The 13,106-nt window shown below is 49.0% G+C and overlaps 1 protein-coding gene across 4 annotated transcripts in view; it reads left to right on the top strand.

The window, feature by feature from the left end:
- BSN (bassoon presynaptic cytomatrix protein) overlaps window positions 1-13,106 on the top strand; it is a 111,446-nt gene that overhangs the window by 61,150 nt on the left and 37,190 nt on the right. For all 4 annotated transcript variants that reach the window (XR_001817847.2, XR_001817829.2, XR_001817784.2 and 1 more), the window contains exon 2: window positions 6,051-6,459. Coding sequence is in view for 1 of the 4 variants with exons in the window: in XM_017503645.2 (XP_017359134.1) it covers window positions 6,051-6,459 (409 nt within the window). In the remaining 3 variants the exon portion in view is untranslated. The remainder of the gene's footprint in view (window positions 1-6,050; window positions 6,460-13,106) is intronic.

The following is a 13,106-nucleotide window of genomic DNA, read 5'->3' as shown; positions in this document are numbered from 1 at the left end:
TCCATCTCGAAAAAACAAAAATTAATCTAATTGAATACTAAATAACTGTTTATAAAGAATATAAGAATATTTATAAAACATATATAAGATGTGAAGAATAACAATATGATGAACACTTGTGGACCCATCTTCCATTGAAGAGATATAATTCCTTTATACTCTCAATACCTATTATAGGGCCTGGAACTAATCAGGGGTCAGTAAATGTGAATGCCTAAATGAGTGAATATCTATTGTTGGAGTCGTTTTCTGTATGAGCCTCTCAGTGTTGCTAGGCAAGTCCCAGGTGTCATGGCCCTAGCCCAGCGCCACTCTGTGGGCTCATTCTACTGTTCACACATTGTTCTGGTCACTGTGCATGTGCTTATTGAGTGTCCACTCAATGCCAAGCGTGGCACTGGGTCGTAAGGATATAGTGGGGGGGCAAAATGGTGAGATCTCTTCCCAGGGAGCTTCTGCGTAAGCAGCTTTTCAGAAAAAAGTAATCCAAAGAACCCAAACTATAATGCTATGAGAAGCCTTTTATAACACGTGAATGGGCTGCGGCCCCCTCTCCAGGCTGTGCAAGAGAGAAATGTAGCCATTTCTACTGTACTTGTGTTGCCCAATACGTAGCAGGCAATCTATATACACAGAGACCCCCTCTACAGCTACACAGCGCTCCCCTAGAAAGGCAGTATGGGACGTGGTTAAGGACATAGACTGGTAGCCTGGATATTGGAATCCCAGCTCCACCATTTGCAAGTCATGATGGCTTTGCATGTTACTTAACTTTCATGTGTGGCAGTTTTCTCATCTGTAAAATGGGCAAAATAGATCCTACCCAGTGAATTTGCTGTGAGGCTTAAAGCAGTTACTATATGACAGGTGGCTCATGGTGAGGGTTCGATCAGCGTTACCACGATTATTGTCAGCAGAGCCTTCTACGGTATGGCTGGCGGTGTCACCAGCAGCTGCAGGGAGGATGCCAAGTATTGTTCCTGAAGTTCTCTCCTGCATGAAGTCAGACCCAGAGAAGGGCCAAGTGCCATGCCAGGTACTTGCCGTGTTTCCCTAGCTTTAAAACTTTGGGGCCACATTTTACTGCCCTGAGTCACTTAGTGCCTACAGTCCACCCATTCAGGAAATACACATTGAACATCCAGTTTGCACCAGGCACAATGGTAGGCCCTGGGAGAAAGCTGTGAAGAAAGCACATGGAGGCCATGCACACACAGAGCTGGCAGTTTAATGCAGGGATCCCAGAGGATATAAAAAACAGTACATTTGTTATATGATGGGTCAGAAGGTGCTCAGTGCCACAGAGAACAAAGAGGCAGGGAGACAAGCACAGTTTTAAATAGTCAGGGTAAGTGTCCCTGAAAGGATGCCACCAGAGCAAAGGCTTGAGAGAGAGCAAGTGTCCGCAGAAAGAACAGCAAATCCAATGGCCAAATGCACATGGCAGGAGTGGGCCTGGCATACAGAAGTGGAATCAGGGAGATGGTAATCAGAGATGAAGCCAGAGGGAAAGGGGCCAAATCTCATGGGGCCTCATGGGCTATTGTAAGACTTTTGACTTTCCCTTTGGGAGGGAAAGGAAGCCAGTGGAGAGTTTAAACAAAGCAGAGAAGTGGCCTGATTTGTGTATTTAAACCCTTATTCTGGGGCCGGGCGTGGTGGCTCACGTCTGTAATCCTAGCACTTTGGGAGGCCGAGGGTGGCAGATCACTTGAGGTAGGAGTTCGAGAACAGCCTGGCCAACATGGCAAAACCCCGACTCTACTAAAAATACAAAAAATAAGCCAAATGTGCTGGTGCGCACTGGTAGTCCCAGATACATTGCAGTGCATCCAGATTGTACCACTGCACTCCAGCCTGGGCAAAAGAAGGAGACTCTCTCAAAAACAAACAAAACAAAAAAAGCCTTATCCTGGCAACTGAGAATGGCTCAAACCAAGTAGGATGAGGAGGAGGGAGGAGATAGTAGTGGCCAGCTTCAGAAACCAACAAGATTTACTGCTGGATTGACTTAGGATGAGAGAGGAAGGGAGGCAGAGATGGCACCAACAGGGAGAGTAGGAGGCGCACATTTAGGGGAAGATCAGGGGCTCAGCTTGGGTATGTCAAGGTGGAGATGCCTACAGGGCATCTCTGTGAAGATGTGGAGTTGGCAGTTAGACAGGTGAAGAGTTCAGAGCAGAGTTCTGGGCCAGAGATAGACAGTTGGTGGATATCAATGGAAAGTGGATTTAAAGCTCTGAGACTGGGTAACTCTTGAGACTTGGGGATTGTGAATACTCAGAGAAACAAATTTGTATAAAGACTGAGCCCCAGGTCTCTCCAGTGTAAGAAGTGGGGTTCTGGGGTTGGCAGATGAGAAAGAACCTGCAAAAGAGATTAGAAAAGTGTGGCCAGGCAGGGAAGGTGTGACACGTCAGGGGGAGGTAATTCAGGAGAAGGTGGTATTCCTGAAGACAAGTAGAGAACTTATTTCAGGCAGGAGGGAGTGATCACCAAGGATCAAGTGCTGCTGATGGTCAAGTGAGATGAGGAACTGAGATGTGACTGTTAGATTTGACGATGTGGAGGTCCCTACTGACTGTGACCTGAGCAATGTCTATGGAGTGATGGGCAAAAGCCAGGTTGGAGGGGTGGGTTGAGAGGGAGAGAGGAGAGGAGTGGGAGGTAGTGAGTGGAGGCAGCTTCTTTTATTATTTATTTATTTATTTTAGAGACAGAATATTGTTCTGTTGCTCAGGCTGGCGTGCAGCGGTGTGGTCCTAGCCCACTGTAACCTTGATCTCCTGGGCTCAAGAGATCCTCCTGCCTCTGTCTCCCAATATGGAATTACAGGTGCAAGTCACCTTGCCAGGCAAGTGGAGATAATTATTTTAAGGAGTTTTGCTGTGAAGAAGAGCAGAGAAGTGGGGCAGTAGCTGAAGGAGTAGTGGAGCAAAGTGCTGCTGCTGCTTCTCTTTTTTTTTTGGATGGGAGAAGCTTGTTTGTATGATAATTGAAATGATCCAATAGAGAGGAGGAAATGGATGATTGGATCATGAGGGAGAGGGGAGAATTTGAGAAGGTTAGAAGTGGGCCTTGGGATCAGGAGGCAGGTGAACACTGGGGACAGGAGTAGGGAGGCTGAGGTTGTGCAGGTTCCCTCTGGTGGGTCCTACTTTTTCGTGAGATGGTCAGCAGGTCATCAGTGGCAGTGAAGAGACAGAACGAGGTGCTGGGAGGCTTGAGGATCAAGGAGAGGTGTGAGGAAGCATCCAGGAAGATGGGAGAGTACAAGGACCATGGGCATATATTGCAATCTCCAGGTGTTACGATGGCTACTATGAGGTATGTGGGCACACACCAATGCCAGGAGCATTGCCCTTGCAGTGCAGACTTTGCTAGGTGCAGGAGACATTGTTTGTTTATTCACTGTTACCACAGCTGAGTTTAGAACTCTCATCTTCACCTAAAATGTCTCCAGGAAGGCTACATTGTGATACAACATTGAGTTAAAAAGTCACTGTGTACACAGATTGCCTGCTACTTATTGGGCAACACAAATAGAGTAGAAATGGCTACGTTTCTCAGAAGGCTTGCAGGGCCTGGAGAGAGGGCTGCAGCCCATTCATATGTTAAAAAGGCTCTCAATAGCTTCTGATCTGCTTTCAAGGGCTGCCTTTAAACTCCAGTCCCAAATAATTTAAGTGAAAAATGAAACTATAAATTTAGCCAAGTGGGAAATATTGCTTTAGGACACCTAGAAATTAGTATACTGAAAGGGCCCAGAGAAGCCCAGGTTCCCATTGTGGGCCACAGATGCTGTGGCCACCACCATGCTAGGCTTCACAGCTAGTGGCAAAGATGGTGTTGAGGGGCTGGACTCAAACTCTGGTTGTCTTGCTGAAGAAGAAATTTGTGGGTCTGTGACTGGATGGTTAGGTATATGCTATTGATGGTTGATGACAGTAATGTTAAACACTATTTAATAGTGTTTTTTTTTTTTTTTCCCAGAAGAGTCTTTATTAGACCAAGGATGTTTCTGTACACCCCGGTTCCTCAGAAGGGAGGAAGGACTGTAGAGTGTCTTGGGGTGGGCGTCCCCAGGCAGGCTTCTCATCTTTCCCCTTAAATGGCTTGTCCTAAGATGCCCTACCAGTCGGCTCTTAAATCTTTTTGGCAAGCTGATGGCCTCAGATGGGGGCAGCAAACTTAGAATCATCCCCTGTCAGTCAGACCCTGGGGCACTGAGGCAGAAGCAGCCAGGGCAGCCTCCTCCACAGGCTGGGCCTCCTCACTGCTCTCAGCAAGTCAGCCCTGTCTCCTGAGTGTCAGTGTCACCCTAATGAGTACAGACTAAAGCAAGGAGAGAATTTCAGGGAAGCAGTATAAAGCATTGTCTTTAGCTTTTTGTGCTCATCCTCCTTTAAACTGAAAAAGAGGAAAGTTGCAGAGATGAACTTAAGTTGGGTCAAAGGAGAAGGAATATATGATGGACTTTTAGCCTGATGGTTTGCTTTCTGCTTTCTACCTCATGGAACTGCCCAACACTGCTGGCTCCTCTGCAGCCAGATTGGGATGGAGGTGGGGGTTAGACACATTGGATCTCACTCAGTGGTTCCTCAAGGCTGGATCCTGGAACTCCAACCCCACCTAGCTTCAAACTAGTGGAAAAGTAACACTTTATCCCATCTTTTTTTTTTTTTTTTTGGGGGGGACGGAGTTTCGCGCTCTTGTTACCCAGGCTGGAGTGCAATGGCGCGATCTCGGCTCACCGCAACCTCCGCCTCCTGGGTTCAGGCAATTCTCCTGCCTCAGCCCCCTGAGTAGCTGGGATTACAGGCACGCACCACCATGCCCAGCTAATGTTTTGTATTTTTAGTAGAGACGGGGTTTCACCGTGTTGACCAGGATGGTCTCGATCTCTTGACCTCGTGATCCACCTGCCTCGGCCTCCCAAAATGCTGGGATTACAGGCTTGAGCCACCGCGCCCGGCACTTTATCCCATCTTGGTAGATTTGGTCTGGCATCAGGCTTGCCAGAGGGCCACCAGAAGGAAGGCTCCTTTGTGTAGAGACAGGCCCCTGGTATAAGAGATGGCATTAACCAGGCATTGCAGTATCTCCCCATCCCCAGCGATCTAGGGGCAGCCTCTGAAGGAGAAAAGGCAAGATATAACAGATCAGCCAGTATAGTATCTCAGTATAGTATCTCAGTATAGTATGGTATAGTATAGTAACTTGAGCTGTATGTTGGAATCACCTAGGGAGGAAAAAATACTAATGCCAGGGTCCTGCCTCCACAGATTTTATGTAATTCAACTGTGATGCAGTCTGGGAGTTAGAATTTTAAATATCACCCTAGGTATTTCTTTTTTTCTTTTCTTTTCTTTTTCTTTCTTTTTTTTTTTTTTGAGACAGGGTCTCACTCTGTTGCCCAGGCTGGTGTGCAGAGGCACGATCTCTGCTCACTGCAACCTCTACCTCCCGGTTCAAGTGATTCTCCCATCTCAGCCTCCCAAGAAGCTGGGATTACAGGCATGCGCTACCATACCCAGCTAATTTTTGTATTTTTAGTAGAGACAGGGTTTTACCATGTTGGTCAGGCTGGTCTTGAACTCCTGACCTCAAGTGATCTGCCTACCTCGGCCTCCCAAAGTGCTGGGATTACAGGCTTGAGCCACCTCACCTGGCCCACCCTAGGTATTTCTATTGTGTAGGTTTAGAATCTTGGTACTCAAAGCATGGGCCTCAGACCAGAGTATTGGCATCACCTTAGAGCTTCTTACAATGCAGACCCTACTCAGATCTACTGAATCAGAGTCTGTACTTTATCAGAACGTGAGAGGACATGTTCTGATCCTGCCACATGATGTGGTGCTAAGGGTTCAAGTGAGTGACGCTTGTCAAAGCTCAGCACAGCACACAGCAAATGGGCGCCATGATGATGCTGCTGGGCAGCAGGAGGAGGGTGGTGGTGGGGCTTGGCAGGATCACCCAGCTTGGTGGAGACCTCTGTAAGCTGCTTCTCTAAAATGTATCTCTAACAGTCATTTTCAATGTCATTTCAGCACTTCCCGGAGACTGGACCCCAAGGAACCCCTGGGTAGCCAGAGAGCAGCTTCCCCAACTCCGAAGCAGGCTTCTGCTACTACTCCTGGCCATGAGAGCCCACGGGAGACAAGGGCACAGGGACCAGCAGGCCAGGAGGCTGATGGTCCCCGCAGGACGCTGCAGGTAGACAGCAGGACACAGAGATCAGGGCGGTCCCCCTCAGTGTCACCGGACAGAGGCAGCACCCCCACATCACCCTACTCCGTCCCTCAGATCGCCCCCCTTCCCAGCAGCACGCTATGTCCCATATGCAAGACTTCGGACCTTACATCGACCCCCAGCCAGCCAAACTTCAACACCTGCACCCAGTGTCACAACAAGGTCTGCAACCAGTGTGGGTTCAACCCCAACCCTCATCTCACCCAGGTAACCACCCCCGCGCCGGCTCCCCACTCACCTGCCACCTCATTACCATGCCTCCCCTGGTTCTCTTCCCCTCTTTCACCAACTTTCTTTTCCTGGTCATTTCCCTTGGCCACCAGCATCTGTGTCTTCCGTGGGGATGTGTCCTGGTTCCAAGATGTGGTAGCAAAGAACTGGGCCAGGCCCCAGATGTCCCAAGGGATTCCTGCATACCCTGAAAGCTTGGGCAGAGTCTGAGAGTAGAAGATACTTTCTAACCCTCTGGATCAAGTTTGGTCTGGAAAAATGGCCTTGGAGAGGGGCAAAGATAGTCTTATGAACAATTTTTCCCAATGGAGCTCATTTGGTGTGGGGTCAGACCTCACCATGGCAAACTTCCCTGACCTAGGCCAGGAGGCCTCTCTCTTTGACAGCAGGCCCTAGAGGAGGATGCTGGTGAGGGGAGAAAGGTTTCACTGGAGGCAAGAAACTGCCTTCCAGCTGAGCTCTGGGAAGCACCTTTTATGGGCTTTAGTTCCAGTCAGCTGGGGGCCTGAGGTGGTGGGGCAGCTACCCCACTCTAAAGAAATGACCTTGGGGTAAAGACCCAGGCTGGGGACCAAGCATTCACCAAGGATGATGACAGTGTCCTACATTCACCAAGAGGCCACTGTAGGACCATTTCTGTGAATTTGGCTTCTTTTTTGCCCAAGAGGACAAGAGGACTCTGGGTCTACAGCCCTAATCTGGCTTTGTTGAGGACACTTTGAATGACTGTGGGGTGCCTTGCCAAGTGAGCTGAGGCCATTGCTTTGAAATGGACGGAGTAGGTCTGCTGATTTTCTCCTACTCCTCTGGGAGTAGAAGCCTCTGGTTCTCTCCACAAGGATCTGTCTTTGGACAGGATGGGGAGAGGCTGGCTGCAGGCACAGGCATGGCTGCCTCTGGGATTAACAGCAGCTGGAGCCATTTGGACCATGTGGGAGAGGGCTGAGTGAGAATAATTGTTCACAGGTCAGGGTCTATATATGCCATGAGGTGCTGTGGGTGTGGGACGTGTGGTTTGTGAGAGGTAAGTGTGAGATTCTGAGGAAGGAGCTGTCGGTGTGGGGAGATGACTCAGTGCCTTTGGAGTCGCTCCTGGAGTGTGGGGGCTTCCTGAGGAGGCGTGCACGCTCGTGATTATTGCATCTGTGATTAGAAACAGGCCATTCTGCACTGTTCAGTTAGGTAAGCGCTTGCTATTCAGAATTTAGAACAATACAATTAAGGCCAGGGAAGCTCACCTGTGTGTTTCCACCAGCGAGAAGCCAGAAGCACCTCACAGGAACAGGGAGGAGGTGGACTGGACTGCTATGGGGACATTCCCTCCTCATGCTGGCCTTGCCCCTCTGCGTTCCACCTCCCCTGAGATGTAGCACAGGACCTGGGCAACTCTGGGTCAGGTGGGTGGGGATTAAGGAAGAGCCACACATGGTGGCCCCAGGCTCCTGGTAGGTATCCCATTCCTCACCACCCCACAGCCTCTGTGTATTGGCTCTCCAAGCCCAGGACCTTCAATGAGGTAGGAAAGGAGCCAGCCTTTGGCTATGCCTGGAAAAACAGCAGAGTAGGAGGACCTTGGAGACACTCAGTCCATCTGCCTCATTGTGCTGAGAGGAAGCTGAGGCTCAGGGCCAGGAGAAGATGGGGCCTCAATCTCACTGCAGATCTACTGTGTTTGGTGAAGAGCAGGTCTCAGCCAAATACTTCAAGCAAATGCTCGGCTGAACAAATGAAATGAAATGGTTCTTTGCTGTGAGATTCCACAGGACTTTCAGTGTTCTGAGGGGCATTGCAAAGTTCCAGGACAGGGTTGTGGTCGGCAGCCTTTCCCAGACTTACTTTCACAGAACATCTTAAGAGCTGTTGTTCCATGGCACCCAGTTTGAGAATTGCTGACCTGGTCCCTTCTCCAAGTTCATACATGGTGGATGCCCTTTTCTGCTGGGGTTTCCAGGTAGAACCTTTGCTTCTCCAGAGTTGGCCTTCAGTGGTGTTCTTGTCAAGGAAAAATAATCCTTGGCACATCTTCCTTGTGTCTTGGCTTATTCTGGGTTATTCTGGACAAAAGAGCTGTGGACCTAGACCAGTGGCTTGGTCGCCAGCCATCCCCCAGGGATTTTCTGCCTCATTTTCCCCATCCATAGTCCATTTTTGCTCAGACTGAAGCTGGTTCTGAACAAATAGGGAGGTCCCAGATACTCTTCTTGGTGGAGGCCGTTTCTTTCCAGATTTTTCCAGGCCTGGTAGCTCAGGGCAAGCCAGTAGTTTAACCTGTCTGAAACCACAGAGAAAGGCTGGGTGCTTCTGTTTGAGGCCTGAACATTTCTGACCACCCATAAGAGACCCTTCCTCTGACAATCCACTGACGCCAGGGAGGCAGAGGCATTGGCATTCAGTCCCCAATGATGAGGAGAAGGCAGGACGACAATTCTCTTCTCTCTGTAGATGTGGATTTTTGGACAAGTACTTGAATTTCCTGAATATCGGATTTCTCTGAAGGAAAAGCAGGAGTCCAGGGATTGGCATTGGTGGCTTTGGTAATGCCCATGCCTGCTCAGGCCTGCAAGTCCACCTCTCCATTCTTTAGTGACTTACATTTGGGCCCACCACCCCTCTCTGAACCAGAAGGGTGGTCCGGAGGTTGCCCTTATTAGGCTTCTATTCTGACAGCTGGGAGTAGGAGACAAGGCATGGGCCTGAGCCTGCTGGGTAGAAGATGGGAAGGTGCAGTTTGGGTGGGCAGTGGGGATGGGAGTGAGCTACTGGGGAATATGAACAGTGGCCTGGGGCTTCCATGCTGCACTCAAAGCAGCCCCAGAAACACATCCTGGCCTAGAGCTCCTCCGGACGCCAGTCTGTCCTCATCAGAGAGGCATCCCAGCAGTGAGTACGGTGTAGATGCAGGATTGCTTGCATGCCCAAGCTTCCAGTCTGATCAGCTGAATCCTCCCAGAGCACCATCTAGAGTAAAGGGACCCACCATCTGCCCCTGTGGGCAACAGCAGGGTTGCCACCCCATTCCCAGTCTTCTAGGCCAAGGTGGTCCATCTGCCTCCCACCTCCCTTGCTCTAGTCAGAATTACTTATAAGCTTCTCTAGGAAAACCACAGAAGAGCAAGCATGGTCTTCCCTCACCTGTTCCAAGGTCTGGACTTGGCTGAGGCCAACCCAAAGATGTTTAACCCATACCATCCACTACTCCTACCCAATGGCAAGCCGTGAGCCTATGCAGTTTCCCGCCCAGGGTGGGTGGCGTGGAGTAGGGAGGGAGACAATGCAGTGGCTCCGAACCTCTCTCTCTCCTGCCTGCATCCCACTGCTTTCCGGCAAGGACCAGGGCACCAGATGGCTCGGGGGTGGTGCTGTGAATTCACACAGATCCCTCCGCTGCAGCTAGCAGGCTTGTCTCTTTCCCTCTGCTCCCTCCTGGCCACACTGCCACCTGGGCCAGAGAGGAACGAGGAGCCGGTTTCAGGACATGGGACCAGCAGTGTACTGAGGGGAGGCAAAGGTGTCTTCCTCCTTCCCGGGCCCAGGAGGGTGTCTGCCCAGCCTTCCAGTGCTTACCTCCAAGCAAAATGGAAGTGGATCTCCAGGTGGCAGGTCCTCCAGGATGCCTTTCTCCCACTGAATAGCTAGTCCTTGGGCAGTTTGCTTTAGAGTAGCCTCCTTGACCTAAACAGTCTCCAAGTCAGTAGAGAAATGCTCTCCAAACTTCAGTTACTCTGGGGCAGCTTAGTACATGCCCTGAGGCGGTCCATGTTCCCAGGAGATAGGACTTTCAGCCTACTTATTTGCTTGGACCTCTGCAGGGTGGAGGCCAGAGCCACTGGGGTCATGAGGAGACAACAGGCATGGAATTCTACCTTTTAGTTTTGGAAGATGGCCATAAGTTAAGCTAAGAATGAATGTAAAATTAATTCTGAAGCGAAAATATGAAATTTTACTCCTAAAACACTTGTTTTCATAGCTAAGGATAAAGGAAACAGAATAAAAAGAAAATGCATTAAAAATGGTAGAGAAAAAGAGAAATCCATAAATAAAGCAGGAGTGGGAAGATGCGGAAGAAGGCACAAGAAGGGGAGGCAGGAAAGGGAGGTGAGGGAGAGACAGCCAGAGGCAGGAAGAGGCAGGGAACACGAAATCTTGGTAAAGCTCCCAGTTGCTGGCTGGTAACCTGTTGGTTTTGCTGCTCCTACTCTTTATTTTGCTCAACCTTTGGCCTGGACAGGCATGCTTATCCTACTGAGTCAGAGGGCAGCCCTCTCCCTTCTTCCTGTCCTTGCCACTCTCCACAGTGCTTTTCAGTCCTATTGTTAGCCAGGAACTGTCCCAGACCCAGAGAAATAGGCAGAAGTGAAGCAGATGTGCTGCTCAGCTTTGTGAAGCCTTCAAGCCAGTGCAGGAGGCAGCACTTCCACCAAGAACCACACAAGCAAACACACAATCACATCTGGGGTCAAGGAGGGGAGGGGCGTGGGGGCTGCTGTTGGTATGATGCTGAGACAAGATTCCTGGGGGTAGCTGGGCATGGTGGCTCACACCTGTAATCCTAACACTTTGAGGGTGGGCAGATCACTTGAGCCCAGGAGTTCAAGACTAGTCTGGGCAACATGGTGAAACCCCATCTCTACCAGAAAAAAAAAAAAAAAAAACATGGTGTGGCCAGGCATGGTGGCTCATCCCTGTAATTCCAGCACTTTGGGAAGCTGAGGTGGGTGGATCACAAGGTCAGGAGTTCAAGACCAGCCTGGCCAAGATGGTGAAACGCTGTCTCTACTAAAAATACAAAAATTAGCCAGGCGTAGTGGTGTGTGCTTGTAATGCTACTCAGGAGGCTGAGGCAGAAAATTGCTTGAACCTGGGAGGCAGAGGTTGCAGTGAGCCAAGATTGTGCCACTGCACTCTAGCATGAGTGACAGAGTGGGACTCCATCTAAAAAAAAAAAAAAAAATACATGGTGCAAAAATACATGGTGGTGCATGCCTGTAGTCCCAAGTATTTGGGAGCCTGAAGTAGGAAGATCACTTTAGCCTGGGAAGGTATAGACTGAATGAGCCATGATCATGCCACTGTACTCCAGCCTGGGCGACAGAGTAAGACCCTGTCAAAAAAAAAAAAATTATTGGGGGCTTCTCCAAAGACAGCATGTTAGGCTGTAGAATGTTAGAATTGCTGGACAGAAGGCAGCTGGTAAAAGGGGAGGCCTGAGGGGATGTGCTTGGTCCATGTGAGGGCTCGGAAGCAAGTCAGGTCCAGAACAGCTGGGGTATCACAGAACAGGACCAGAGGGCATACAAGTCCTCCTGGGCTTGCTGGGGTCTCCTTCTGTACTCCCAGGGTTTGGGAAGGTGGCAGTAGGAAGGTCAGATGTGCATTTTAAACACCCCCTGATGCAATCTCAAGGGCCCTTCAAATAGCTAAAATAATTGTGAAAAAGAAGAACAAAGCTGAAGAACTCACACTGCCTGATTTAAAAACTTACTACAAAGTTAAAATAGCCCAGAAATAAACTCTTAGGTATATGGTCAGACGATTTTTGATAAGAGTGCCAAGACCATTCAGTAGGGAAAGAACAATCTTTTCAACAAATGGTGTTGGGAAAACTGGATATCTACATGCAAAAAAATGAAGTTGGACCTTTTCCTTACATTATATACAAAAATTAACTTCAAAATAGATCAAATACCTAAACATAAGAGCTAAAACTATAAAACTCTTAGAAGAAGACATAGGGGATAAGCTTCACAACATTGGCTTTGGCAATGATTTCTTGGATATTGCACCAACAGCACAGGCAACAAAAGAAAAAATAGACAAAATAGACTTCATGAAAATTAAAATTTTTTTTTGCATCTAAAGGCACTATCAACAGAGTAAAAAGACAACCCACAGAATCGGAGAAAATATTTGCTAATTATATATTGATAAGGGATTGATATCCAGAATATACAGAGAAGTCCTACAACTCAACAACACAACAAACAAACAAAAAACAATTAAAAATGGGCAAAGAGGCTGGTCACAGTGGTTCACGCCTGTGGTCCCAGCACTTTGGGAGGCTGAGGTGGGCGGATTGCCTGAGCTCAGGCATTTGAGACCAGCTTGGGCAACATGGTGAAACCCCATCTCTACTAAAAAAACAAAAATTAGCGGGGCACTAACTAGGTGGGCAACTGTGGTCCCAGCTACTTGGATGGCTGAGGCAAGAGAATCGCTTGAGCCCAGGAGGCGAAGGTTGCAGTGAATCAAGATCGCAGTACTGGGTAACGGAGCCAGACCGTGTCTTAAAAAAAAAGCAGCGCGGGGAGGGGGCAAAAAGAGGAGTCAGGTGTGGTGGTGACACACACCTCTTGTCCCAGCTACTTGAGAGGCTAATGCAGGTGGATATCTTGAGCCTAGGAGTTCGAGACCAGTCTGGGCAACTAGCTAGATCTCTCTCTGAAAAACAAAATGGGCAAAGGACTTGAAGAAATATTTCTCCAAAGAAGATATACAAATGGCCAATAAGCACGTGAAAAGATACTCAACATAGGTTGGAGGTGGTGGCTTATGCCTGTAATCCCAGAACTTTGGGAGGCCAAGGCAGGTGGATCACCTGAGGTCAAGAGTTTGAGACCAGACTG

This window comes from Cebus imitator, unplaced genomic scaffold (assembly GCF_001604975.1).
Source record: "Cebus imitator isolate Cc_AM_T3 unplaced genomic scaffold, Cebus_imitator-1.0 Scaffold0, whole genome shotgun sequence".
Classification (NCBI taxonomy): Eukaryota; Metazoa; Chordata; class Mammalia; order Primates; family Cebidae; genus Cebus; species Cebus imitator.
This window is presented reverse-complemented; position numbering and strand designations above follow the sequence as displayed.